This window comes from Anopheles coluzzii, chromosome 3, assembly GCF_943734685.1.
Source record: "Anopheles coluzzii chromosome 3, AcolN3, whole genome shotgun sequence".
Taxonomy (NCBI): Eukaryota; Metazoa; Arthropoda; class Insecta; order Diptera; family Culicidae; genus Anopheles; species Anopheles coluzzii.
Window position 1 is genome coordinate 73761584 of NC_064671.1, and position 27853 is coordinate 73789436.

At 47.5% G+C, this 27853-nt stretch overlaps 6 protein-coding genes across 14 annotated transcripts in view; 3 read left to right on the plus strand and 3 right to left on the minus strand.

The window, feature by feature from the left end:
* The window catches only part of LOC120954883 (E3 ubiquitin-protein ligase SMURF2), a 42860-nt gene extending 31031 nt beyond the window's left edge, over window positions 1-11829 (minus strand). Inside the window, exons 1-3 of one of the 7 annotated variants that reach the window (XM_040375182.2) lie at window positions 11603-11829; window positions 6962-7912; window positions 4076-4114 (exon numbers count right to left, since the gene is read on the minus strand). In XM_040375182.2, the coding sequence (XP_040231116.2) occupies window positions 4076-4114; window positions 6962-7016 (94 nt within the window). In that variant the 5' untranslated portion in view covers window positions 7017-7912; window positions 11603-11829. Of the gene's footprint in view, window positions 1-4075; window positions 4115-6961; window positions 7913-11445 lie in introns of all 7 variants that reach the window. The other 6 variants (XM_040375181.2, XM_040375179.2, XM_040375180.2 and 3 more) reach the window with 6 other exon arrangements.
* A 177-nt stretch (window positions 11830-12006) lies between these two features.
* LOC120954886 (ribonuclease H2 subunit C) lies at window positions 12007-12828 on the plus strand. Its single transcript, XM_040375185.2, has 2 exons — window positions 12007-12313; window positions 12389-12828. The coding sequence occupies exons 1-2, from the start codon at window positions 12037-12039 to the stop codon at window positions 12682-12684; spliced, it is 573 nt and encodes a 190-aa protein (XP_040231119.2). The 5' UTR covers window positions 12007-12036; the 3' UTR covers window positions 12685-12828.
* Window positions 12709-14786, minus strand: LOC120954885 (rRNA 2'-O-methyltransferase fibrillarin). The gene is made up of 3 exons (XM_040375184.2): window positions 14572-14786; window positions 13927-14288; window positions 12709-13639 (listed from the first exon to the last, which is right to left on the minus strand). Exons 1-3 carry the CDS (start codon window positions 14582-14584, stop codon window positions 13052-13054), a joined length of 963 nt encoding a protein of 320 aa, XP_040231118.2. The 5' UTR covers window positions 14585-14786; the 3' UTR covers window positions 12709-13051.
* Window positions 14787-15282: 496 nt separating this feature from the next.
* Window positions 15283-16592, plus strand: LOC120958507 (methylosome subunit pICln). The gene is made up of 3 exons (XM_040381356.2): window positions 15283-15627; window positions 15718-16130; window positions 16206-16592. The coding sequence occupies exons 1-3, from the start codon at window positions 15506-15508 to the stop codon at window positions 16235-16237; spliced, it is 567 nt and encodes a 188-aa protein (XP_040237290.2). The 5' UTR covers window positions 15283-15505; the 3' UTR covers window positions 16238-16592.
* Window positions 16593-16698: 106 nt separating this feature from the next.
* On the plus strand, window positions 16699-20523 carry LOC120958506 (origin recognition complex subunit 6). Its single transcript, XM_040381355.2, has 2 exons — window positions 16699-17005; window positions 17086-20523. The coding sequence occupies exons 1-2, from the start codon at window positions 16929-16931 to the stop codon at window positions 17792-17794; spliced, it is 786 nt and encodes a 261-aa protein (XP_040237289.2). The 5' UTR covers window positions 16699-16928; the 3' UTR covers window positions 17795-20523.
* On the minus strand, window positions 19077-27824 carry LOC120956747 (longitudinals lacking protein-like). 3 transcript variants are annotated; one of them, XM_040378463.2, is made up of 4 exons: window positions 27627-27824; window positions 22120-22331; window positions 21956-22042; window positions 19077-21879 (listed from the first exon to the last, which is right to left on the minus strand). In XM_040378463.2, exons 2-4 carry the CDS (start codon window positions 22216-22218, stop codon window positions 21685-21687), a joined length of 381 nt encoding a protein of 126 aa, XP_040234397.1. In that variant the 5' UTR covers window positions 22219-22331; window positions 27627-27824; the 3' UTR covers window positions 19077-21684. The 3 variants fall into 3 exon arrangements, with proteins under 3 accessions (XP_040234397.1, XP_049466210.1, XP_040234398.1); XM_049610253.1 differs by lacking the exon at window positions 27627-27824 and adding an exon at window positions 27402-27551; XM_040378464.2 differs by lacking the exon at window positions 27627-27824 and adding an exon at window positions 26853-27147.
* Window positions 27825-27853: the final 29 nt, after the last annotated feature.

Consider the following 27853-nt stretch of genomic DNA (forward strand, 5'->3'; position numbering starts at 1 on the left):
GAGGACGGTGTTGGTGTGCTCATTTCGCGAAACCCTTTACCGTCCTTCTCCCTCGGTGAGGCACCAGAGAAACTCAAAATACAACCGCGAACAGGCGGACTTCGCCCGACAAACAAAAAAGTAGACAAATTTGGTAAAACCAAAGCCCAGCCCCAACCGATCCCCACCGCGGTGCAAAGGTTGGTTTCGGCGGGGAAGATAAACCAGCACACACGCTCATCATCGCAAGTTAGGCGAAAGATGATTCATTCCCATGCGGTAAACCGGGGTGCGAATTTAATGCACTACAATGAGATGGGCGAATGGTGACTCCCTCACTCACAGAAACCATTTGTAGCGCGAATAATTTTATCAATTACATCAACCTTCTTCTACTTCACTCTTTGTGACTTGTTTAATGCGCAACAAAGCGAAGCGATTAGTAAAATACGTAATAGATGATTTCAAATTTACTAGCCCCTTTCCGTAAGGTTGTAACAATTATACACTAATTAGGAACAATACAAGCTACAATTGAAGTGAGTCAGGCGAACAGTTGGTTGCCTTTTTATAGCACAATTAACGCCGATCGAATGGATCCGCCCAATGGTAAAGGTATCAACGCGCGGTGCATGCTACAAGCTCATCCTTGGTTCGATTCTCAAATTGAATATCCTCATATTCTTCATAATGGTGGTTTTCCATGTGTGATGTGTGATGTGTAACAGAAAGAGGACTATTTCTAAGAAGAAATCTGCAAACCGCATTCCGCTTAAATTTCTTCTTAATGCACTCTGACCTTTTTGCATGGCTGTGCTTTTTTAACTGATGGTGTCCAGACTAGCTAGCTAAAAGACATAAAACATTCTAGGACAGAACGCGAACCAAACAGAGTATTAAAGAGCTTTCTTCGGACACATAGGAACGCGTGAATCACCATACGGGAGAAAAGATATCATTAAAGTTCGGTTTTCTAACGACTAAAACTTCATCGTCCAGCCATCTCCCAGGTCTAGATCTTTCGATTGTAGTTTATGCAACACAGGACCAAAAGATAGTAGATTACATTTAGAGAAAGATCAGAGAATCAAACCCAGGAAGCGAGCAAGAGCACCAAAAGGAATAAAGCATCAAGAAATGCTTGAAGATATCGACAAACCAACCAAGAAGACACAGGGAAGAAATATGTGAATGTTTGCTTCGAGAGAGACATTGTCATCCTCAAGAAAAACTAAACTAATCATCGCGTGATGTATGAACTTCAGACAGTTTGTTCTCCTCTAATCTGCCAAATCTCTGAAATCTACAACCCTCAAATTCTTGCTTATATGCAATTTCCACGGAGTTATTCTATAATTTGCAGGCCAGTTATTTGTATTTTCCATTGAGTTTAAAGTTCAGATTAGGGTTTGCCACTGTATCTTACTTCCCCCTTATGTTCTCTTCTGAAGAGAGAGATTATGTGGATTGTCATTCAATAATTCAGCTTAGACCATCAGTATTTTGTCGAATTGCATATGCAGTTTAGAGACGTTGTCCTCTTACAGAGGCGAACCCTTGAGAGACTGCAAATTAGAGGAAACTTTAAGACTGTATGTTCATGTATAGCTCGTGTTCACTTTGCTGTGCTGCGTCGCAAAAAAAACACATCAACACACTTTAACCCAATTTTACAAGAAGTAGCAACCAGAAAAAGCCTCTCAACCTCTCAAACCCGCCACTCTTCTCCATCGCCAGGGCTTTGCGAACCGTTACACGGTTGGTTGGCTTTGAAACGGAAAATGAATCTAGATCGTGTAGCGATAACACGTACACCATATTCCTTAGCCACCTCACACACAAACACACAGCTCGTGTGGAATGTTGCATCCGCTCACTGCTGTTTGTGTGTGTTTTAGTTAGAGGTGTGCACACGGATCCCCCCAATTAATTCATCAAAACAGCTCCCGTGACCTTGAGTTGCAACACGATCGCAAACATACCAAGCCTCCTCCTGCCAAACGGAGGCAGCATAAAACGTGTGGCTCGGTGCCTGCCGCCTGTGTTAGTAGCTGTTAAAGTGTTTTTTTGCCATTGGCCCCGGGTGCAATAAAAACAATCGCACAAGGTAATCGATGAGTTTGGTGGTGTAAAGACTATAATAATAACAATAAAGCACAACACAACACGCTGAAGTAATAATGTTCGGCAACAGTTACTGCGCCTCGTTTTAAGCATCACATAACATTCAATGATTTGGTGGTGGTGGGTGGTAGGCGAACTAGAGACACTGAATATTTAACGAAGGATGCCCAATACGCAACAAAAATGAATCGGCATGGTAGATTAAGGTTTTATAATTGTACGATCATCAACCAGCAAAAGCAAAAAAACGAATGCACATCAAACGAATTGTGTGCTGCAAAATATTTCATCCGCTTCGCGGGACCCAACTTAAACACAACGGGGAATATGCCTCTCCAAAAAATAACCTTTTTTTTGGCAAGCCTTTCCGAGGGGTGGAATTTGGCCAAACCACAACACAGAGTGCGAATTTATGATACGGATTTTTCATGCTTCACCCATTTCATGCCATTTTTAAACCGTTTTTGATCCGCTCGTCGCGTTTATTTTTTGTCTTCCTTCCCCCATGGTGATTGTCCGGGGTCAGTGTTAAAGCCGAACATATATAGTATACCGCCACAGTCCCACAAGCTTTGTGTTGCGGAGACTCCACAAAAAAATAGAAAAAAAGCCCGCAATAAATAATAAATTAAATTGGCTGCAGGTGCAAAAAGGAAAAATAAAATGCGCTCTGGCGGATTTAGCTGCTGCTAGCAAAATTTTACAATTCTGCAACAAATTGAACGCAGGCCGGGGCACACCAAATCGCGCGAAAAGCGGTGCCGTGAAAATCCGTTTTCCATTTCTCTGTGCGACACACACAGGCCACACCCCGGGGTGTGTGCGTTAAAAAAAAAAAAAAAAAAAAAAAAACGATCGCATCTCGGGCGGAGAGTTTGCACTCGGAATTGCATTTGGGGTGGTCATTTTATGCTCACCGAACCGTTACGCTAACGGGAAAATTGAACGTAATGAATATGGATTTTCTTAGTGGGATTTTTGTTTTGTATGTTCGCATTTTTCTCGCTCTCTCTCTCTCTCTCTCTCCTACTCTCGATTGATGATCAACAACACACACACACACACACCTGCGATGAAAGCAACGCGGTGGTGACAACTAATTTGCATCTCGCTGCGCTTAAAGCTGCACACATCAACACACCGGCCGGTTGCACAGATTGTTCGATAAAGTTCGATGAAAAGCACCTTTCCCCTCTGTTCGATTTTAATAATTCATCTCGAGCCGCTTTTTTTCCTTTCTCATTCAAAACAGGAAAGGAAAGTTCTACCACGGGAATCCTTACACGTGCTCTCGCTCCTCTGTCCCGAACACAATTCCCCTATGGAAAGAATGTTTTTCACTCTCTCTCGCTCGACACATTTGCGAGCAAACCTTTCCATTGTCATAACGAAGAACGCTTCCAACAGGATGAAGTTATCTTCATCTATTCGAACAATTTTCCCTTTATTTATCGGTTAACAAAGGCAAGCAGAAAACCCATCGTGTGGTTCCCGCGAAGGAAAAAGCGTCTCCCGGGGTGGTTTTCGCTGCGTGCCATCGAAGAAAAGCTATTTTCCGCTTCTGTGTGCCGAGGTGTGCCGGAATGTCACCGGAATTGTGACAATGAACATGCTGTGGGGGGGGGGGGAGGGAATGTGGGGATTCGTAGGAAGAAAATGAAAGCGGAAATGGGGCACAACACACCGGTGTGTTTTCGCGCACACCGATAACATTCCGGTCGCCATTGGAAACCAAGCGACGACGTTTGGCGACGCTTCCACGGGGGAGGGAGTGGATGACACAATTTCACGCTTATCGTCGTTAAAATATACAACAAAGCACTAAAGATTGAAGATGAGTAGAGAATGCAAATGTTTTCATTTGCTTTTTTCTTCACTGCTTTTGTCGCAACAACATCAACAACTACGCTACATCAAACGATGGAGGGATGTGAAAGGAAGCAACATGCTGCTAGGAAGCACCACAACTTACGGAACATCTCCTTCCGGGCCAGATTACGGGCGCCCATAACTGAAAGTAAAAATAAAGGGGAAAAAGAAGGAAAATTAAATATTGCGCATTTTGGGTAGAAAATTGTCAATTTATTATAATATATTTTCTGAATTTATATTTTATTTAATTATAATAAAAATAAGCATTCTGAAGCTTCCCTGAAGTGACCCCGAACAACCCCGTAACGGAATTAAAAAGTATGAGAAACCTTTTTTTTTGTTGCAAAATGTGAAATATTTCGGCAAACTCTCACACGGACACGGACCGGGGGGAAAGAGCAGCACCAGCAAAAGCATTTTTGAAAATTCCTTCACCGCCGCCCTCCACCCTTCAAATACCGTTCATCTCGCCCCTGTGGGCCAGACACGTAGACGGTAAAAGGGGGAAACAAATTCTTCTGTCTCTCGTGCTCTCCGTCTTTCATTCTACTTCATTCTTGTCCCAATTCAACTACCCCCACAATGTGCGTTCTCTGTGTGCGTTCCTTTTGCTGTTAAAAGGACGAGCTGATACACAACGTTCTTGTGCTTTTTGTTCTTCTTCTCCTTGTTGCTTTCATTAAGCCGTGTCTCTCGTCCTCCGCGAGCGGCAAGATACCTGACCGGCCCAAGAGAGGGAGAGATACCTGGAAACATGATCGCCTTCATCCGGCATCAACCCCCAATCGGTCGTAATTACACACAGGCGTTCGACGGCATTTTTTCTGTCCTCTCGGCCTGGTCGTGCCGCGCGTGTGTGTGGGTACGTTAGTGAGTGTGTGTGTGACTATATGTGTAGCGATCGCCGCCGGTTTTGATGGCGAGGGACGTGATCTTGTCTTTCTACCCGTCCTCAGGCAGTGGTTGGCAAGCCTTTTTTAAAGCTTTTGCATCACGGTTTACGTGGAGTAGCTTACAATAATTTAAAAAAACAATTATTATACTTTAAAAATGCTGATCTAAAAACGTTACAATTAAAGAACTTTTTTTTAATAGAGAGTCGATAGAATATTGAAATTTGGAAAAAAAATATTGTTTATTGCATTTATTGCGTTTATTGAAAGCTGCTGTGAACGAAACTATATTTCAAATGGTATTTAAAATACATTGTTCAATACATTATACCTTCATGCAATCATGCAAAATGTAAAAAAAATTGAAATTTAAATAAAATTGCACCATAATCCGTTAATGGGAGCTTTTACCTTATCAGCCAACCGTTTTAAATGGAGTTTGACACATGGCGGCTGTAATCATGTCAACGCCACACGCAAAACTAGCCTCAGATTTTCAGCCTAGATCAAGGTCCATCAAGGACCTGTAGTAGGTCGGTCCGTGCAGTGACTTTGACAAATCTTCTAGCTAGGGCGTCCAAAATTACTTAGCTACTTACACGACGTCTTTAGTAACCATAACTCTCTATCTACCAATATCCATAGGTAGATCCATCCATCGTAGATACCAAAATCAGACTAAAGAATACACCTGTAATCTATACAGGCAGCTTGGCCTAGATTATTTCAGCCCCAAAAATATGTAAACATACACCGATTTGTCGCAGACGCGATCAGGATTGAATTTTAGTGATGAAGCATAAATATTGTGCTAAGGAGGGATAAAAATAGTTTGAATCGATTTTTTTATAAAAAAAAGAATACAAAAATATTTTAAAATACATCTTTGTTCAAACACAATTGCTGAAATCCAATATCTGACGGACCGTAACTGTCAAGTTCATACAACCCGAATGATATTTATTGTTCCACTGATAGACTGAAACTTCGGCTTATTGGGGCCCCTTCACGATTCTAATTAGCTTGTTGGTATGGAGTTTGACAGTTGGAGACTAGAATCATGTAAACAGTCTAACCAAACAGTCTGGAATCAATTCCGGTTAGTAGATTCGAAATCAGTCTCCAGAATCGATTCCGGAATCGGCCTAGAAATTGGTTTCGGCCTCGGGCTCAGAATTGGTTCCGGAATTGGTTCCGAAATCGAAATCAGCTCTGGAACCGGAATTGGCTCCAAAATTAAAATCGGCCTCGAAATCGGAATGGGTTTCGGCATCTCCATAAGAAGAGACGTTTGGATCCAATTATGCTACGTATTAATAGCCACTAAGAATCCAAATTTACTTGTAAACGATCGATTCTCATGGAGATTCTCGGTCTGATTTCGCTAACTGAAAGTTCTTATTTCAATTCAAGAACTGATTCTCTTTCCGGAGCTAATTCCAATACTTGAGTCAATTCTGATTCCGTTACCGGAGCATATTGTGATTCCCAGGTCGATTCCGATTCTGATTTCGGAACCTAATCCGATTTCGGTTTCAATTCCAGATTCAATTACGGAGTCGACTCTGGAATCAGCTCCGGAATCGGAATCGATTCCAGCATCGGAATCGGCTCCGGAATTGATTCTGAACAAGGAAACAGAATCGGGTAGGCCCGATTCTGAGCTCCCATCACTAGTTCAAAGCTCTTGCTAAAAAACCTAAAAAAAGTCCAATTTTTACTAATTTGCTATTGAATGTATCATCACTTTGTGTCACGAAACGATGTTTAGTAAATTTAGCAGCGTTTAATGCTGGAGAAGTTACATTATTTTTGCTTCACGACTGATTCATTGCCTTCCACTGCCCTAGGACGCAAGAAGAAACCTGCTATATGCAGTAACATTATGGTGCAGTACCGACACACACACACACACAAAGAACGTTTCTTATATTCGACATAAAACACGATCAATGAAAGTCTGCGGTCAATAAAAATAGTTCACACCGGATGACAACAAAATGGACCTGAATTATGCCACACCTTTAAAAAAAATCCCCCCAACATCTCAAGCCCATGCTTATCCTTTCCCGGGAGGGATTTAAAATACTTACTGGTAATTCGAATCTTTTGCGTGCCATTGCGCCGCGAGTACTCCAGCTTGTTCATCGTAACGCAGCTCTCCTCCTTGCCGGGCAGCAGTACGCGGCGACGCCGTTTGGCCACGAGTGCTCCAATCGTGATCGCGTGAAGGATTGCACACCCTGCTGCTGCTCACTTGCAACAACCAAACACGCACACACACACACACGCGCGCGTACACTTAAAGGAAGGATACTATATTGCCGCGTGGTTTTCCGCGATCCTACGACACGATCTCGCCCCAACGACGTCGTCGGCGGCGAAACATTAGTGTGACGACCGCCGCCGGGTGTCGCCCCCCGCCCGCGGACCGTGTTTTTTTTTCTTTGCTTTCTTCTGTTAAACGATCAACACCACCCGTTTGCTTATCAAACAATACACTGGCACTGGCACTGGCTGCGGCTTTTCACACACTACTCACGCACGCACACAACACACGACTTTTTTGTTGTTTTCTTTTGCGCAAAAACACGCACACCGCCAACAACAGCAACAACAAAGGAAGCGATCGTTAACACTGTTTTTCGCTGCAAAAAACAAACCGGACCAGCGATCGCGGCCGTCCACCGCGGCGGGTGGGGAAGATGTGATAGGATCGCTTCCCTTCCCTTCGTTAATTTGCCCACCACAATGCCCTAGCAGGAGCAGCGGCTGTACACAATCATCTATTATTACTATTTTGCTTCTTCCTGCTCGTTTTTTCTCTCGTTTTTCTTCACTTCTTCCTCTGCTTTTCGTTGCTTCAATACGTCGCACTCACACAAACACACACTACATTGCACTCACTCGCTCTCTCACTCTTTCTCACAGCGTGTTAGTGATCGCACGGTCGATCATTTCCCGGTCGGTGTTGTGTGTTGCGACTGTGTGTGTGTATCTATTATCTTCCGACGCACGCCGATGCACTGCCCCAGCGTAATATGCTGAAAGAAAATACATAATCATTACACACTGGAGGGCAGGATGAAGATGAAGAGGATGAGGATGCTTCGATCGACCGGTCGTCATCGATCGCGAAATTGCGAAAAAAAAACACTCCCAGCGCTCTCTTGTACCAACACACGGAAGAGTTATGCTGCCACCCTCTTTCCCCGTCTACCCCCGACAACAGCAGAACCTGTGGCCAACTGCTTAACAAGCTGCCTCTCTCTTCACTACACCACACACACACTACCTACCACCACCAAGCAATTGTGGGGGGGGGGGAGCGCTGTGCTAGACACATTCTTCTCTGCCGCTGTTTGCCGAACCAATCATGAAGAGGATGCGACGATTCATTGCTGCTGCTGCTGCTGATCATCAATGGATGAAGGAAATGGCGACGACTTTGTCGCACGTTCATTGATACATTCCCCTACTGCTACCCCCCATTTGCCATTTCGTTTCAATTATCGCCTCCCGCCCGCCCCTCCCCCGGACAGTCATTTATTCTTCGCGCTGCTCCTGCCCTGCGCCTGGATTTCAATTAGCAAACTTTCGGGCTGGACCGAATTGTTGCTTTCGGCCACAACACCACGCAGCATTCAATACGGTTCACACCTTTTTAATTGGTTTTTGGGTGCAACAGTTCTCTTCGCTCTCGTTTGATCATGTTTGATCAAATTGGAATAGAAATTATCAAACAACTATCGTTTGAAGAAGTTTTTCCTAATTAAAAGTACTTTTTGTTCCGTCCACTTGCGTTTGTGACCAAATTTCGTTGAAAAGATATTTGCAATAAGGGCATATTTTCAAGCTTTGTTTTAAATCTTTACATGGTTTTTATACGTTTTGTTCTGAGAAACTAGAGCCACAAACGTGAAGTTTAATTGCGAAACGTGCTCTTGAAACTTCAACGACTGGAAACGATGCTTGAACGACAGAGCAAGCATCATCCCAATATCCATCGGGAGCGGGGATGCAAAGGGGATAAGCTTCGCATACTCCACACTTAGTGATGTATAGAGTTGGCAAAAATCCCAAGTCGACTACGATCCAACTCCGTTCATTTCGGAATCGACCCCGGAAGGTAGGTCCTTCCAGCATTATCGGGAGTCGTTCGGAATCGTCCGCAATCCCCCGGAGTCGTCCGGAGTCCTCATTAGTCGGAGTCGGCATTAGTCGGAGTCGTCCGGAGTTGTCCGGTGTCGTCCGGAGTCGTCCGGAGTTGTCCGGAGTTGTCCGGAGTCGTCCGGAGTTGTCTGGAGTCGTCCGGAGTCATGAGAGTCGTCCGGAGTTGGCCGAAGTTGTTGTGAGTCGGTATCATCCGGAGTCGTCTGGAGTCGTTCAGAGTTGTTTGGAGTTATCGGAGTCGCTCGGAATCGTTCGGAGTCGTGAGAGTCGTCCGGAGTTGGCAGGAATCGTTGTGAGTCGGTGTCATTCGGAGTCGTCTGGAGTCATCCGGAGTCGTTTGGAGCTTTCGGAGTCGTCCGGGATCGTCCAAAATCGGTTCGAATCGAAACAAAGCTATGTATACGAGTTGCACGCACAAAACGAAAGACACAAAAAACACAACGAAATGAAATGCCTGATCACAAGAGTACACTGCACCGGAAGGAGTTGACTCCGACAGACTCCAATTCCGATTGACTGCAATCAACTCTGGACGACTCCGGGCAACTCCGGACAACTCCGGGCTACTGCAGACGTCTCAAGACTACTCCGGGCAACTTCAGACGACTCTGAACGACTCCGGACGTCTCAGGACTACTCCAGATGACTCCGACTCCGAGAGGAGCTATAAGTTTGGATTTTGCCGCAGTCGGAATCGTTCTAACAATAGCTGTCACTGAACAATAACACCCACTGATCGAAATTTAAGAGAATCGGAAATGTTCGGCTTACAATTGCCATTGCATTTGCTCATCTTGCAGGTTTGCATAGTAAAACTGCACCCAATTCCACAGCTCTCGCATTCTCGGCAAACAGGTAAACAAAGCGCGAGCTGTCAAAATGACATTAGAAGGAGGGGGGCCACAAATTAAACCTCTCCCCTCTCGTCACTGAAACGATCCATTTGGCAAATGGCTTTCGGTCGCTAGAGAGAAGAACGGACAGGAAGGAAAACCGGGCCACAAAATATTCCCTACGATCACACACCAACAGAGGCGAACGAGAGAGAGCGCGCGCGCGCACAGGCCCCCTTCTTCGCTAATTTGCCTTGATCATTTGTGCGCGGCCCGCTTTGTGTGTGTGTGTTGTTCCCCCCCTTTTTGCGCTACGCATTCTTCTCTAGACCAGCGCGCGCGAGCCGTCGCCGTCGTTGTCGTCGTGGTGCGGTCGTCTGTCGACGTCTTCATGCTGTTTACGTGTAGGCGTGACGGCCGCAGCCATACCAGCAGCAGCATCTCTTTCACACGCCTGCTAGAATATGTGCGAGCGAGAAAGGGAGTACACTTCTACCTTTGCCCACCGTCCAGCAGCACAGCACACTACTCTCCCTTACCCTGGTCCACTCCAACGGTCAGAAAAGTTCAATGAGTGGATGAGGATCGCATTGCTGGAATGGGGGAGGGGGAGAGGGCGGAGGTGCCGTAAGGTGGTATCGGTAATCGAGCGTGTGTGTGTGTGAATGTGTGTATGGAAAGAACCAAAAGCGACTCCGCCGGACACACCGCGCCGCACCGGGGCCACTCCTCCCCACACACACACACACACACAGGAGGCGCACCGTCGCCGTGTGTAAGCGCGCACGCACACTCTGCCGATGCGTCGTTGGCTGTGTGTTGCTATTGCTCTTGTTGTTCTGCTGCTGCTGCTGCTGCTGCTGCTGGTTGGCTCTGTTGCTTCATCAGCGCGCTGCTACTTGAGCGCCCATGTCCGGTGGCAGTGTGTGTGTGTGTGTGTGGCGATGTGTTTGTGTGGCCCGTATTCTTCTGCAAGCAGGTCTCATTAAAATCAGACGAAGAAGCACAACGACGACGGCGACGGACATGAGAACGGAGAGGGAAAAGCACATTGGACCGTGAGGGGAAGGGGCAAGGGAAAACTGCTGGGCCACTGTAATGCAACTCCAGAGAAGCACACGCACACTGTACACACACACACACCACGTAGACGATTTTTGTGTATCCAAAACACACACACATATACACGTTTTAACACGGATAACAGCACACACAGAAACACACACACACGCGCACGCACTCGTCGACGGTGACCACGTTACAATGCAGGACGGGTGCAGGCAGAGCGGGCTGCGCGTGTATTGCACTAGCCAAATACACACACAGCAGCAACAACCGACAAAAAAACAACGGACGGTACACACTTTGGCAGAATACGCACACAAACACACACACATACACACGCGGAACGCAACCCAACCCTTTGACGGCCCCGCAGGGCAAGACGAAACCTCTGGCAAGAATGAAAAGGAGTGGTATTTTTGCCTTTCACCGACCGAGCGGGGGAAGGGGGGGATGAAACGGCCTCACTGTGTATGTGGTTTGTTCGCGAACACAAAAAAAACGCTCACTCACGAAGAAGCAGCAGCACCCGCACACACAGACACACTCACACCCGCGAACACAACTAATAATTTCCCGTGCGTGTGACGACGGGCAAAACGGCGAACAGCGGACGGCAAACACCAACCTACTCTACGCACTCCTAACGATGGTATAAACACACACAGAACAAGTGCAGTTCGTCGAGTCGACGGTCGCTCGATCGCTCGCTCGCTTACTGCTGCCACTGCTGGTCCTTCTGCTGCGATAAACGTTCGCAGAATGGGCCGTCCCGCTCTCGCACGCACGGCGCTGCTACGGTTGATTCGGTGTTTACCATCGTCTGTCAAACTGGGCCTGCTGTTTGTTCCTCTTCCTTCTGTCAAACCGGTGCGTTTAGACTGCCGGGTTGACTACCTTAACGGAGAAGCGCTGAATGGAGCGACAACGTGAATCGAGTTGCGTTCATTCATAACCAAATTGTACCTTTAATTCAATTATTTGAGCTTCCAAAAATTGTTATTTTTTACACACTTTTTATACGTATCCAATTTTCCATTTTCTGTTTTAAAAAAAAGTTCAAACCGCTGAAGCCCTGCTGACAGCAAGACAGAAAGCAGATGGAGGCGCGAAAAGGGCTGTCTCGTTGCATCAAACAGCCAAAACAGCAAACAATCAAACCTTCGTCCCTTTGGGCTGCACTTTTTGCTTGTTCCAATTTCCAATTTAAAACAAAAATGGCCAAAATCAATTTAAAGCTCAGCTCGAAGGACGTGGAAACCAGCCTCCAGGACGGCTCCATCAAGCTGCAGTACATTCCCGCCACGATCAAGGGCGACGGGCCGGCGAATCTGGAGCAGTTTTTCACCCCGTACACGGAAACGCAACGGGACGGAAGTGAGTGGTGTTCTGGGGATTGGCAAAGTGTCAAAAAAAAAACAACAGAGTCTAACAATTCGTTTCTTCTTTTAGCTCTGTGCAATGCGCTTCGGGGTTATCCGCTGCGCGGCAAAGCAACGTCCCTGCCGGCCGGCTACACGGGCGTGATGCTGCAGGAAACGAAAAAGCCACTCTCGGACGAGGACGATCGAACGCTAACGTTTGCCGGTGCTTTCCGCGACTTTACCTACTGGAACTACGATCGCCAGCCGTCCCGGAACGATCCGATGGCGAAGGCACTGGGCTGGCTGCAGCTGGCGGAGGTGCTGCATGGCGATGAGCCGGATGATGGCACCGAACAGGCTGTGAAGCAGGAACGGAGCAAATGAAAGCCATCACGAGGATGGGAGAGATTGGTTTTGTAAAATATGTAGTTCTATTTATTTTCAATTTGTCGTAGTGGGTCATTATATCCCACAGAGAAAAAAAAACAAATGCTAAAATTAAACCACTCGCACTCGTTTGCATCTCGACCTGCATGTCTCTTCTTTTATGTACTGTGTATACATAGACATAGATTTGTTTTGTGTTCCTTAGTTTGAAGTTTGATCCACCGTACACAGCCCTCTGCTGCCGCTACTGCTACTAGGTGGTTGGGTGAAATATAGAAGCAAATTTTGGTTCTTATACACTAACAAGACCCCTTAATAACCTAACGGACCTCTCCACCGACATGTCCCGCCCGCCCGCCCGCTCTTATGCCGCAGCCTTCGGCGGTGGTCGGTACACGCCCACCACTACCGCGTGGTCACGCTCGTACGGCTCGAGCGTGATCTGTTCCTGCGGTTTTAGCTTCTCCGACTGCAGCTTCTTCACCTCCGCCGCGAACACCGCCTCGGGGACGGCGGTCGAGTCGATGCAGGACGCCTTGATGGAGATGACAAAGTGGCCACCGTTCCTGAGGAAGTTGTGCGCATTAAGCGCCACGATACGGGCCTGATCCGGTTGGGCCACATCGGCAAACACGGTATCGACCATGCCGACCAGCATGCGGTACTTGTGCGGATGGCGCGCGTCCTCGATGATGGGGATGATGTTGGTGCGCTTCTTCGCCACATTGAGCAGATCGCGCCCGGACCGGTGCGAGAACTCGACCGCGTACACCAGCCCCTCCGGGCCGACGATGTCCGACACGTGCGAGACGGTCGTGCCGGAGGCGGCACCCAGGTACAGCACCTTCGAGCCGGGCGGCATGTGAATCTTGTCAACGCCGCCGAGCACGGCCGCCGCCAGCTTCGATCGGAACGGGTTCCACACGCGGTACTCCTTCTTGTCCCCTTCGTTCTGTGTGGGCGATGGGGCAGTGGAATGAAAAGGAATAGAAAATGTTAGAAACAAGCATTTAAAATAAAAAAAAATACTTTGTTGTTAAACGAGCGTCAGTAAGCAGGTTCTACAGCGAGCGCACCAGCGGGAAGGTATGCCTCGGGCTCCACTTCCCACCAGCGGTGCGCCCCCCGTTGGCTACATGCTGCCAATTCAATACCCCTGTGCGCGTCATCACGTATGCCCAAAGCCAACAAACAAACAAAATATAAACAATGGCCTTGCACCCACGCACACACACTTACCTCAACCGAAATGCGCTTCTCGCCGTACACCTCCGAGCCGGGCACCAGGTTCAGCGTAACCAGCGCGTCTTCCTTGCCGCGTGCGATGAAGATGCCCTCGTGACGATGCGGCTCGATGACGACGGATTTGCCCCCCTTGAAGCCACCCATCTTGCCGCCCCCGCGGCCACCGGGTCCGCCACGGCCGCCACCACGGCCCCGTCCGCCCGGTCCACCACGACCACCGCCGCCGCGGCCGCGACCACCACCGAAACCTCCACGACCACCGCGATCACCGCCACCGCGTCCACGGCCACCGAAGCCGCCGCGTCCGCCACGGTCACCGCCTCCTCCACGGCCACCGCCACCTCTTGGAGAGAATCCTTGAAAAGAAAAAAAGGTCCGCAAGAAGAGAGGTTAGGATTAGAGCGCGTGTCTGCATGGGTGTGTGTGTGTGTTTTGGAATATGGTAATCAAAACGCACACGATGCTCAGTGCGGAAGGAAAATATCAATTTAAAGGACAAACTCCCATCCCACGCTTGGTGGCGCGGTTGAAGTTGTAAGCCGAAATAATAAAAAAAAATCACATGCTTTGCCTAAACACAGCATCGCTATGCCATGCCAGACGCCGGCCGAGCAAGCCGCCTGTCTCCATTTTTCGTACCTGGTCTGCCCATTATGAGATGAAAATTTCACTGAACTAGCACGTTTTTGCAGCTACTTTGCCACTTTCGGCTTTTGCTGCCAATTAAGCGCACTTGCACGGGTTCCGGGAACGGAAAATTTCTAATTCAATGCCGAATTGGTACAGCTCTGCACGCTGTACCGCAGCCCAAAAACACGTGCGTTTACTTTTGGGATGCCAATGCTGTGCCGAAGACGTCAATTGCGGCACAGTGGAAACGCGGCATGGTCATGCGGGTTGACGATTTTTTCGAAATTATCTTTTCGATTGGCCTTTTTCTTGTTTTAAAATGCAAACAAAATGGAGATTGAAGTATGGAAAACATTAAAATAAATTTATTTTTATTGTTCAGCTCGAAAAAGCGAATAAGGGCTTGAATTTTCGGTGGTTTGTTGATGTGCTGCGCTATCCTGCGACTGTGGACATTAAAACGATAAGAAAATACTAGTTGATCGCCTGGATGACATTTGGTACCGAGTTGAAAAACGAGTTGATTTTCTCCAAAAAAAAACAGAAAAAGTTAAACTTAAGTACTTAATTTTAATGTTATTTCAAAAGTCTAGTCAATCAAAAATGTATGAAAATCGAAAATACCAACCCTCTTCTTGTGAACGTTGATTTTCAAAGACTGAATTTCTCGATTTTGACACTTTGTCACAAAGATGAAGCGAAACACCCTGTACGTAGGCAACGCTGGTTTGGCGTGTTGATAGTGTTTTGAAAAAAAAGAAGCGAGCAAGCAATTTGCCCTTCTCTTTGCACCGCCTTTACAGTACAAAATTAGGACGACAGAGCCACCGACTACCGACCGAGAAAACCTTGGCCACCCTTTTGGTTCGCCCGCCATACGAGCGCCAGTATTACCGGAAATAGCAAAGCTATCAACTTTGCGTTTACGAATCGTCTCTAAACAATGGTTACCATAGGGGAAGCATTTACGCCGACCGATGGGATCATTTTCTCCGCCACGGACGTGAAGCTGAAGATTGGCGACAGTTTGATACCGTCCCCGGGCTCGCTGCACCTGACCGTAGGGTCCGTATTCGGGACAGGTTCTAGTCCATCCCTCTTGCCTTCTTAGAACCATCAGTAACGATTCCCGATACCTCATTTTTCGCCCTACAGTTCCTGCATATGGAGCTGCGAGGAGAGGAACGCCAGCATCAGCATCCCGTGGCCCCGAGTGGGCGTGCACGCCATCTCGTCCGTACCGGGGGAGGGTCTGTTCATGATGCTGGACGTGAACATCGTGTGGCCCGGGTTTTACAGCGGCCCGCCGGCCGAGAACAACGGCGACGCGCATCCGGACGAGCAGGGGGAGGACGACGAGGGCCACGATTCGGAGATATCCGAGTCGGCGATGACGGAGATGTGGCTGCAGCCGGCCAGCCGCGAGATACTCGACCAGATGTTCAGTGCCATGCGGGAGTGCCAGAGCCTGAACCCGGGCTCGGACGTCAGCGAGGACGAGGACTACATGGAGGCGGAGGAGGACGAGCTGGAGGAGGTGGGCGATATGCGGAATCTACAGCTCGATGGTGAGTGAGTCCTTGGTGGGTGGACCGGCATGGAAGTGTTTTGACGCTGATTCCTTTTTTTGGAAACTCTTGCAGATGAGGAGAAATTTGCTGATGCTGAGGAATAACCGCCGGGACAGGGGGGGGAAGTGATACATCTAAAATGAATCTTTTTTTTTTCTACTCGTGCTTGGTGTGGCAAAGGGAGGAGTTTTGAATGCAACCGACGGGTGGGTTGCAGTTGGAAGGCCACGCCGGGCGTAGTCGTCGAGTTGCCATTTTGGATCATCGCAACCGTCGTCATCGTCGTCGTCGTCGTGTCGTACAGTAAATATATACATTCGAAGGCATTTTCAAGCGAAGCTCCGAGAGCACATTAGGAGGATGCAGAAATCATGTTGCGTGATACGTTGAATTAAAAGTAAAAAACAAAACAAAAAAACAAGAATTGTAATAAAGTCATAGTCCTTATTGGGTGGATAATTTGCAACACTTTTTGGTGTGGGGAGCGTTGTGTTTCACTCCAAAGGCAAAAGCAAACACACGAGATGAAGCATTTCCAAGGAAAAACAAGTGTGCAAATGCGCAGAAATGGCCTCCTTTGTTTTGATTCTTGCTTCGATCTGTCATCGTGCGGGTTCGGCAGCAGCAGCAGCAGGCCACAGTTTGACGTTCAAATTCGCGCCAAACTGGTGCGTGGTGCAACAGCGACACAACACACGCACGCACACGATCATCAGCTTCGCCGGAACGGACGGGAGCGTGTTGCGTGTGTGTAAACAAGGGTTGCGATCGTAAAAAAGGAAAAAGAGTGAAACGATGGCCACCGGCGATAATAAACTGTTGCTTCAGCTTGTTCAAAAGCTAGGCCTCGCCAACTATGAGTCCCTTGCGCCGTAAGTTATTTCACAATGTTACTGCATAAACAAGAGCAAAAAAGGTGTGTATTAACGTCCGTCCTGTCTCCGTTTCTCAGTAAAGCGACGGAACTGCAGCGCCTGCTGGAGATACGCTCGTCCAGCGGCATGATGAGCACCCTGGGCGACTACGCCAAGGCAACGATCTGTATCGACCTTGCCTCCAGCCTGCTCGGGCTGCCGTTCGACACCGACACGGCGCTGAAGCTGTCCGGCCTGAGGAAAACGGCGTACGCGAACGGACGCCGCACGCTGGAGAAGGTTCTGGACATTAACAAAACGCTCGGCATCGGGGAGATCTGTGTGCAGGTGGGCGTTACCCAGGTGCAGCAGGAAGCGGCCACACTGCTCGAAGCGTACAAACAGTACGCCGGACAGGGCGGCGCCGGGATCGATTTTAGCCACCCGCAGTACGCGACGATGGCCGTGTTTCAGGCGTGCAAGCGGCAGAAGGTGAAACCGCCCAAAACGAAGCTGCTACCGTTCAGCCATCTCAAGCCGGCCCAGTGGAGCATGCTGGAGAAGAATTGGGAGAAATTTCTCGCCACCGGTGCGGCCGATATGGGACCGAAGGGAGCGAATACCAGGGGCGTTGTGGTGAAGGAGCTGGCAGCAAGGGGCGAAGAGGAGGAACAGGCCAATGGTGGTGGGAGCAGTGCGGCACGGAAGCACGCGAGTCCGGAAAAGATCGAACCGTACCAGAGCTGGAAGAAACGGATGCTCGAGAAGGCGTACCGGGAGCTGGAGCTGCAACGGGGCAGTGGGTAAATGTCCCTCTTCTCAACCCCCCGGGAACCATCATTCCACGATGGGAGATGTTTTTTTACGCTTAGAGGTGTGTTGTTTCGAGGACGCAATGTTAGTGTTTGCACTGTGCCAATACATATCCAGATATTATTTACCGTGAATTGTTAAGACCCTAGCTTTACGTAAGGTGCATATTTGTATACATAATTAGGTAATAAAAAAATCGAATGCTCAAACAAGAAAAATATTTCTATATAAACAATAACGGACAGGGACCGACGGCTCTAGGTCGACTCGTACCGTTGCGCCAGAATGTTGCGCCATAACGCCCGGTCATGTGCTGCAGATCTCCAACTCGAGATCCTCCGATCCTCCGCAAGTTTGCCTCGACCTGGTCAAGCTACCGTACTCGCTGTGCCTCTCTCCTCCGCGTGCCCGTTGGGTCCCTTTTGATGACCTCCCTGGCTGGAGGAGCTAACAGGCCTCCTCGCTATATATCCCAGCCATCTAAGTGGCTCGATTTTCACCAGGATTCCAATCGGGGGATCACCTAGCAGCTCGTACAGCTCATCGTGGTCATTTTGTACCTTGCTTTCAAAAACACCAAGTGCACGTAGATCGCCTTGCCTTCCAGTAAGGTTCATGTCTCATGTCCGTAGCGTACAACGGGCCCGATCGCCTGGAGAACCGACCAGATCGCAGCCACTTACGTAGACTGCAGAAGGTGCGATTTTCCAGCGAGAATGCGCCTCCGAATTTCCAAGGATATGTCAGAGTCACATGTGAATTGGGATCCTAGGTATACAAAAGAACCTACCTCCTCCAGTACCTCATCGTCATCCATGCTGATAAAGGGAAAAGTATCTGGAGTGTTATCCCTAGGCCCTATTCCCTGCATGTACTTCGTCTTTGACGTGTTGATCTGGAGTCCAACCCGCTGAGCTTCTGACTTAAGTCCAGCATGCGTTTCCACAGCCATCCTCTCTTGTTGATCGCAATAATGTCAATGTCGTCTGCGTTGTCCAGGAGTTGGATGGAGGGCCAGAAGATGGTATACCTCGCGTGTCGATGCCTGCTCGTCTTATCACACCTTCTAAGGCCACGCTGTACAGGATACATGAAAGGCTATCCCCATTGCCTCAGTCCTCTGTGGGAAGCAAACTGAGCAGACGCGACACCACCGTACTTTGAGGAATACGGACACGTTTCTAATTTCCACTTCATTGTGTAATTGGCAGCACCACCGCTCACTCAGCAGGAGATGTTCGGATGGTCGGAATGAGACATCGACAACGGCATCACGTCGGGCGTGTGTGTGTAATTATTTACTTCCTACAAAATGTATTTCGCGCGCGCGCGCCTGCAGAATTAGTAATAATAGTGCTAACAAAGAAACGTAATAGGAGTAAGGGTGCTGTGTGTGTGTGTTGCTTCTGGTGTTACGATACTGCAACGGAAAGTGATTAGATATATCAGTTAAAGGTCAGCCTAACATATTCACAGATCTTGGCGTCAACCGACAGAGCAGATCGAACTCAGTTGATCCGGAATAATTCAATTAACAGAGGACTAACGCCACAGCACCACAGAATGCTAGCAATTAGGAAGGTTATGTAGCGTCTCTACAGGGTCATATCATTTGGAGTTGAAAATAACACCTTTCTCTAATCAAATCTCTTCCTTGCGGACATCCTTCTTTTGCTTTTTAGTGTGTTTGAAAATTGGGGCCTGGTGCCATCTGCACAGTTTTACTTCGGCTTTCCGCAACAAGATCGTGCTATAATATTTATATATGTACATTTCATCTCGCAAACATGATGGAAACGAAGAGAAAGCCCCGAATATTCATAGTATCCTTGCGTACAAGTTTTTCCCTCTTTTTAATACGCGTACCATATGCCTCCTTGTGGCCAAAAGTAGTTTGAATTGAACGGATTGGTTAAATCTAATAAGAAAGAAGGCATTATCCGTGTGGCGTTGGTAGGTAGCACCAGTAGTTCTACCGTCCCATGTGAAGAGGGTAACATAAATTGAGCAAAAGTGTTGAAATACCAGCAAACAAACAAAAAACCTCTAACAGTGAGTAACGACAAATAGTGAGAAAAAGGTAACCAAAACTATTACCCTTGGCTTACAAAACACACACACACACACAGAGACTACGGAGTGAAACAGAAAAAAAGAAAGAAAAAACAAAAACAAACAATAATTCTACATTCGGAAGTTATTGTACAGCTTTTCATTTGGAATAAATGGTAATTATGCGGTGCTTATTTGTCTTATCATATAAACACACACACACACGCGCACACGTCCACACGCACCTCTCTTTCTCGCTGTCCACTATCGCATACACATATTCTTTCACTGTCTCTCTCTCTCTCTATGATGCGTTCTAAGGCCTTTTTGCCCGGCATATTAAGCAAGATGGGCATTTATATGAACTGCGCTACAGGGGGAGGAAAGAAGGGAGGCTGGCTGTTGCGGGAGGAAGAAACTAATAAACGGGCTAACGCTTTTGATAGCAATTGATAGATAACTAACTGATCAACGGATGGTTTGGGAGGGGTGAATGGTGAAGTGTCTGTGTTTTGCTCTATTGTGTGTGTGCAATTAATTCATCACCAATTGTAGCATAAATTCTGCTTTAGTGTACGTATGCGGCATGTATGCAGCAAACGATTGTAAGATTAAAAGTTACTGTGTCTTGAAGATGGTAAAATCAAAATTAAAAAAAAAAAAAAAAGAAATCAATTGCAAACTCACATTTTGCTTTCCTTGTCTTTTCTCCCCGTACTACTGGTGGAACTATACATTCCTGGTGTCGTCTTGCTCGTTTCGCTTTCCGTTTTCTTCGCAACGCTTTCTTCACACGTGTGTCCAGTAGGCGGCTGTGCGAGTTAATCACTATAGTAATATGCGGCTCTTGTTTCCTTCTCTCTCTCCCTCTTTCTGATCGTCCGCATTTGTTGCTGGTACCTTGCCTGCTGCGTTTCTCCTTAATTGTAGAGCTCTAAACGGTACATACTAACTTTCTTTCGGTCCCTCACACTTTCCTGTACTGTTTGTTGCATATCCTTCAACTTCTCTAGTCCTTGTCATTAAACCTCAACACACATTCCGGAAGCTTCTTGCTCTATCTCTCGCAGGCGCGGTATTGGAGTGGCTACACTAAATTAGTTTTATTTGCCTATCGTTCTAATAATTGCTCTCTCCTATCAATCTGACCATCACACCCCATACACACACCATCGGACGACGGTCGGTCGGTCGGTCAACAGCTCTCGCTCCTTTTCTCCTACAAATTTAATATGCTTCTAGCAGGGGGGGAGGGTGAGGGGGGTAGGGAGAAAACGGACGCGGCAGCAACATATCCACGCGCGCGCGTTTTAGTAACATCACTCCTGCGCGCATCCCGTTTTAACAAATCACCGCCGCCATCAACATCACAACACGTTCGTCTGGCAGGCGCACGTGATGGTTTGGGCTAAGGTGCAATTAAACAGGGAAGGGAACAGTAGAGGGGAAAAAACGAAACGAAAATAAGATATTGCAATCTTTTGCAAACGCCGTTTTCTTGCACCGACGGGGAATTTTCACGATTCTAAACAATCATCATCAGCATCATCTTTGCTTCCACCGCTTGCTTTCGTTTCTTCACTATTTATAGCTAATTATGTCTCGTGGTTTCCGTGTTGGTGTGATTTGTATATATATAATATGTGTGTGTGTGTGTGTATTTGTGTATATATATAAAAGAGTTCTTTTTGATAATAAAAAGGAAGAGAAAAAAACAGCACACGGAGCATGAGATGGAGGTGGTGGCTTGTTGTCCCCCATCCCCCTAGCCAACACAGCAACACAGCATATGCCGCCGCCGCCGCCGCCCATCCGTGTGAAGGTGTGGAAAATCAACCTTCCCGCTTGATATTTGTCGGCGTTTCCGCCAGCCCCTTCACTTTCAGTCGGTCGGCGGTCTTGAGGAACGTTGGGAGCTGCTCCTGCGACACGTTCACCTCGCCCGCGTACATAAACTCGAGGATCGCCTGCAGATGGTTGTAGGACACGTCTTTCAGGATGATGATCGGGTGTTTGGAGGGATTTTCCTGCAACAAAAGAGAGAGAGAGAGGGAATGCGAATTGATTGGGACTGCGCTGTGCGATTGTAAGTCGAGAACGTACCTCCAGCAGTGATTTGAAATATGGACTACAGGCTGACAGGACCATCTTGTGAGCTTTGCACGTCTGTCCCTCACACGCTAGTGTCACCTAAAAAGGGAACAAAAAGAATTATAATATAATACGGAGAGAACATAGCCGCGGGCAAAGCGCAAAACGCCACTTACATCTGTAAAGCTTTTCTCGTTCCGTAGATGACGGAATGATGTCACCATGTTCGTCTGGAAGTCATTCCACTTGAGGAAGTACTGCTGTTGATCGGCCATGTTTTTCCTTTTTTCTGCGGCGCTTTAACTGTCGTGCTTCGGGGAGGGAAACAAAACTAAACCACTAAAACGGATGGAAACCAAAAACCAGCGAACGAAAAGCGGGATTCAATCTAAAAAGACATATAAAAAGCAACAAAGAAAAACTATTAAAGAAATACGTACGATATAAAATGAAAAAAAAAAAAATGCAGAATGCACCTTCTCATCCCCCCCTACCCTCCACGAAACGACATGCAAGTTCCCCACACACAAATAAAAAAGAGATATGTTTTCCCTTTTGGATTTGTCGGTTTTGCACACACACACACAGCTGCTCTATGATATAAAAAAACGATTCCGCGCAGTCAAACAACAACCACAACAAGCAGCCGCTTGCGCCGGGAGGCTCCACTCTACCGCCAATCACTCGCGCAACGTGGTTTGACCTCGTTTTTCACCATTTCGGGTGGAGGGGGGGGAGGACCACATTAATGGAAGGGGGGGGGGGGGAGAAGAGCCTTACCCACAAAAGCGAGTGTGGGGCTGTTTTATTTTGCCATTTCTTGCACAGCTCATCTAAGAGCACACACAAACACACAGCTTTGTGTGGCGGGCGCGTTTGTTTTTAATCGGACCTTCTCATTCAATTCCCATGTATCGCCTTAAACAGAGCAAGAGAAAGGGAAGAGAAAAGGCCAATCGAGCCCAAAATTGAACAATTTTGCACAAACACACGACACCTCCGGCGGCTGGTACTGTAAGAGGCATCTGGTTCTGTACTGGAGGTTGTCTCAGGCAATGCTAACCAGCTAATAAAATCCCCCCCATCTCCCTCTCAATTCGTAGGTTGGCAATTGCGACCCAAACGCGGTGTTGTGCCTTCCGCTTAAGAACCCAGCCGTCGTCGCCGTGATCAAACGTTGCATTTCATTCCAAGAAGGTTTGGCCCCAATTGAAGAGAAGAATTAGAAAGGCTAGCGCGAACGGTCGGCCACTTCTCCCCTCGGCCTGCTATGAGTTTCTGGGACAGCTTCTTGAGTTTTCTAAAAAAAAAAGAAAGAAACAAAAAGTTGGGCCCGATCCCCGATTACTCTTAGAGGGCCTTCTCTCCACAGCATATTCGCGCATTCATATTGCTGCCGCCGCCGATGCCGGTTTCACAACCTCTTCCGCTTTGATCGGACCATTTATCCGTTTTTGTTTTGCTTCGTTCTTTGCCGGCACACGAAGAACATTGGGGTGGATATTAGACCATTATTGTTATTATTTTTTTATTCGGCTCCTCTCACACAACAGCAGAGAATCAGCAGAGAAATCTGTACAGCACATGGATACCGTTCTTCCATGCTGTGTGGGGTTCTATATTCGCGGTTCAATCTGATCTTACTTTTCCTCCTATCTTGCTCTCTCTTTCGTTTTATCTTCTATGTTGCCACACAGTCACCTTTGAAGTGGCTAGTTCCTTCCAGTTTCGAAATAGTTTCATCCGCCTGGAGTGGGGGTTGAAATAACAATTCAGCGGAAATGGATGAAACTATTCTTTTTGACGAACAAGCAAAAGTGTCGCTTTTCTTTTGCATTTAAAACAGTAAATCAAATTTTACACAAATGTTTAACATCCATTTAGCCAATTTCTTCACTATTTTAGGTCCTCAAGAAAATCGATAAATCACTAAAGTTTCTATGCGAAAAATCTTTCTTTTGTCACTCACACACACTAAAACCATTGATCTTATTTTAGATGTTCTTTCCAAAACAAGGAAGAAAAGACAGTTGTAAAATCCCTCAGCCAACTTCGACCCGCCGATCGATTGTCCGCGAGGTACACACTACCGAGACACAACTGCTGCTGCACAACAACAACAGCAAAAAGTGTCTTCCCGTGCACCCACCCCACAGCATGCCACAACCATCCATTGCATTTTCGATCGAAGCTAATAAACCACACAAAAACAACGGCCACCACAAAAAGCAAACCTGACTTCGCTGGCTACGGACTAGTGGTGGGAGCTCGGAATCGGACCTACCCGATTCCGATTCCGTATTCGGAATCAATTCCGGAGCCGATTCTGATGTAGGGATCGATTCCCATTCCGAAGATGACTCCGGATCTGTTGTAATCTAGCAATCGTTGTAGATTGAACACAGTTCACAGTAGTCTATGAACGTAGTTAAGGATTAGTTAGTTGCAATAAAACCTTCAATCAGAACAGACGTCTTTAGGACCCGATTCTGGAGTTGACTCCGGAGCCGATTCTGGAGTTGACTCCGGAGTCGATTCTGGAGTTGACTACGAAGCCGATTCTGATGTAGGGATCGATTCCGATTCCAGAGATGACTCCGGAGCCGATTGCAAAGTTCACTCCGGAGCCGATTCCGGAGTTGACTGCGGATACGACTCCGGAGTTGACTCCGGAGCCGATTCCGGAGTCGATTCCGAAAACGATTCCGGGGTAGACTCTGGAGCCGATTCTGAAGCCAACTCCGGATACGGCTCTATTCAGGAATCTATTCAGGAATCGGATTCAACTCCGGAATCAGATTTGACCCCGGAATTGGAATCAACCTGGGAATCGCCCGGTAACGGAATTCAGGATTGACTCCAGAAATGTAATTAGCTCCAGAATAAGAATCAGTTCTTGAACTGAAATAAACAGTTTTAGAATCGAAATCAGCCTGAGAATCTCCATTAGAATGGATCGTTTACTAGTAAATTTGGATTCTTTGCGGCTATCAATACGTAGCATCATTGGACTCAAACGCCTATTCTATTGGAGATGCCGTAACCGACTCCGATTCCGAAGTCGATTTCGATTCCGGAACCAATTCCTCGAATCGATTCCAGAAAACTTCAAAGCTAGCCGGAATCGATTCCGACGGAAACTTCATTTTCCCCATCACTACTACGGACAACGTGTGTCTGTGTGTTGGGTTGAAGAAGATGCCACCGGACCACCGCAAGACTGCACCCAACAGCAGCAGGCATTACCGCTAGACCGAACTAGAAAAGATTTTTTTATTTTTGTTTTGTGTGTCTATGTGTGCGCGCTGCAGTGCAAAATACATTTGGCCCTTCCATCCCCACTCTCCTCGTATGAGTGCGTTTTTTTTGTTGTTGTTTGTACCAACGCCAACTATGCTCTAACCGTCTTCGCCACCGCCACCGCCGCGCAATGTTGAATGCCGAAGAAACTGGCAAGAAAAAGTACACAGAGAGAGAGAGTGAGGGAGACACAAACATTGGGAGACGATATACATCTTGCTGTGTGTGATGCACCATCATGACGATGACGGCTTTGGTTCCCACTGTTTCTGCCTAAGTGTGTGCCTGTGTGCGTGTGTGTGTGCATATCTGTTGTTACATGCGTCGCCGTTTGTCTCTCTTCGCATCGAATGACATTGCGCCCGAACACGACGTGCATCCATCGCGTTACGATTTTTGTCCGTTTACGTCTGTTTCTGTGTGTCTGTGTGCGTGCCGTCCGTCTGTGGGTGCACCTACGCTTTTGTTGCGACGGATGGACGCATTGTGTAATGTGTCTCTCTACTCTTTGCATTTGTTTCAAGACCGCCGTGACTTGAGCGTTGAAAACCCTCCGTAACCCCTCCGCGGGGGCTGGATGGAAAACGCAGCGCAGAAGAGAAAGGAAGTGCTGCACAGACCGACTCCGACTAGTACGTGCGGTGTGTGTGTGTGTATGTGTGGTGAATTGAAATCACCACCGTCCAAGGTCCTTTGGGTTGCGTTTATTTTACTGTTTTTTTTTTTGTGTTGTTGTCTTGTTGTTTGTTCGACTTTCTTGGGCCCATGTTTCGACATCCTTCCACCATGTTTTTGCGCGCACCATTACCAATATTTGTGACCGAACGTGCAATAATGGGGAGAGGAAAGAGAGAGAGACCCTTTTGCTTAGGTTAGGTTATGAATTCGGAGTGCTGAATTCGTGCTGAAAAGGTCAAAACATATTGATAGCAAAATCATCGTTTGCTCGCGTACTGTCCCCGGCCTGCATTTAGCGCTCCGTTGGCCGGTATGTTTGCGCAAATAATATATGCTTCCTCTGTATGCTGCGTGCATCAACGGCGTTAGTTTCATTATTTCGGGGTAGATAGTTATAAACCTCTCCCTCTCTTTTTTTTTTTCTCTCTCTCTCTCTCTCACACGCGGCATTGAGTTGGTGTGTCAAGTGAATGATGATGATGGTGATGGCTGCCGTTGCACAAAAAACCATAAAAAGTAAACAGCCTGCTTTGCTCTCTTTCGCCCATTTTTTTCATTTGTTTGGTTGGAGAACAATTGGACAGATGTGTGGCTGGGTGGTTGGGGCAGCCGTTGCACGCAATCACGGATGAAAATGAACACACACAGAAGCAAAGGCAGGGGAAGCAATACCGGAAAGAAACCGTTCCGTTTGATTCCCGAGCAACGAATGTGGATGACGCGCTGTCGTTTCTTGGGAAGTGTGAATTTCTAAACCTCACAACACAATGCTGCCGGCGCATCATCGATTCCTTTTGCTCTATGTGTAATAAGACCTCCAAAAAGCAGTGTTTTCTCCATGCAAAATGTTGCCCCTTTTTTACTACACAACACACCAACACACACACATATACAGCCTAGACGAGTTCGCGAGCAGTGTGATTTAGCTTACTTTCACGCGCTTTGCAACCTTCGCGGATGCGTGTTTGTGGGGCGGGGGTTGTGTGTCGTATTTGCACTGCACTTTTTGTTGTTGTTAACACACAGAAGCGAAATAGAAAACTAACGCATCCGCCGAAAGCACATTCCACAATTTTGCGGCACGTTTTGGCACGTTTTCGGGGGGCCTTTCCACACCACCACGAATTGCACTAGAATCCGCTTATCGTTAGAAATTATACAACTAGACACAACACACACACACCAACACGCGGGGACTAATGAAAACTGATGGCTGCTGGCTACACGCGCTCTCCTTTTCTCACTCTCTCTCTCGTGCCGAAATACCTTCGAAGACGCTGCAGCAGCAGCAGCCACACACAACCGACGGCGACGGAAGCACAACTCTTTCCTACCGCTTTTCTTCCCGTTTCGAACGACCAAATAGACTCCGAAATTAACGAAATTAGCCCACCACACACACACACACGCGCACTCACGGTCGTTTCACAAATTCGTTGCGTCTTTACCACACACTGGAGTGGATGGGACGGGCTTTTACCTTTCTTTTCTTCAGGTTTTCTTTGCTTTTCTAATCCTTTTCGCTCTTGTCACCGGGACGGACGGCAAATAAGTAATGCCGCCACTACCACCACCACAGCCACCAGCGTCGGAAAGGTGATTTGGCTGCACACACTGCTGCGATTTCTTCTAACAACCCTTTCTCGTACAACAACAACAACAAAAAACGCAACCCTTTCTAATAGGAAAAGGGGGAAAAACTAACCTTTTTGGGAAGATTGTGGCACCGATGCGTGCGATGTGCGTGTGGTTGCGTTGCGCGAAACTGCTGCTTTTCTTTTCAGCGCGAGACTTTGTTTTGGCACACCGCTCTGGGTCCCAGCCGAACGGAGCAGGAGAAGCGTATTGAAAACACGACGACGCGTTTCGACGAAAGAGACGTGCAAAATGGAGTCATTCGATGGCTCGGAGCGCACAGTGGTACGCCTCGAG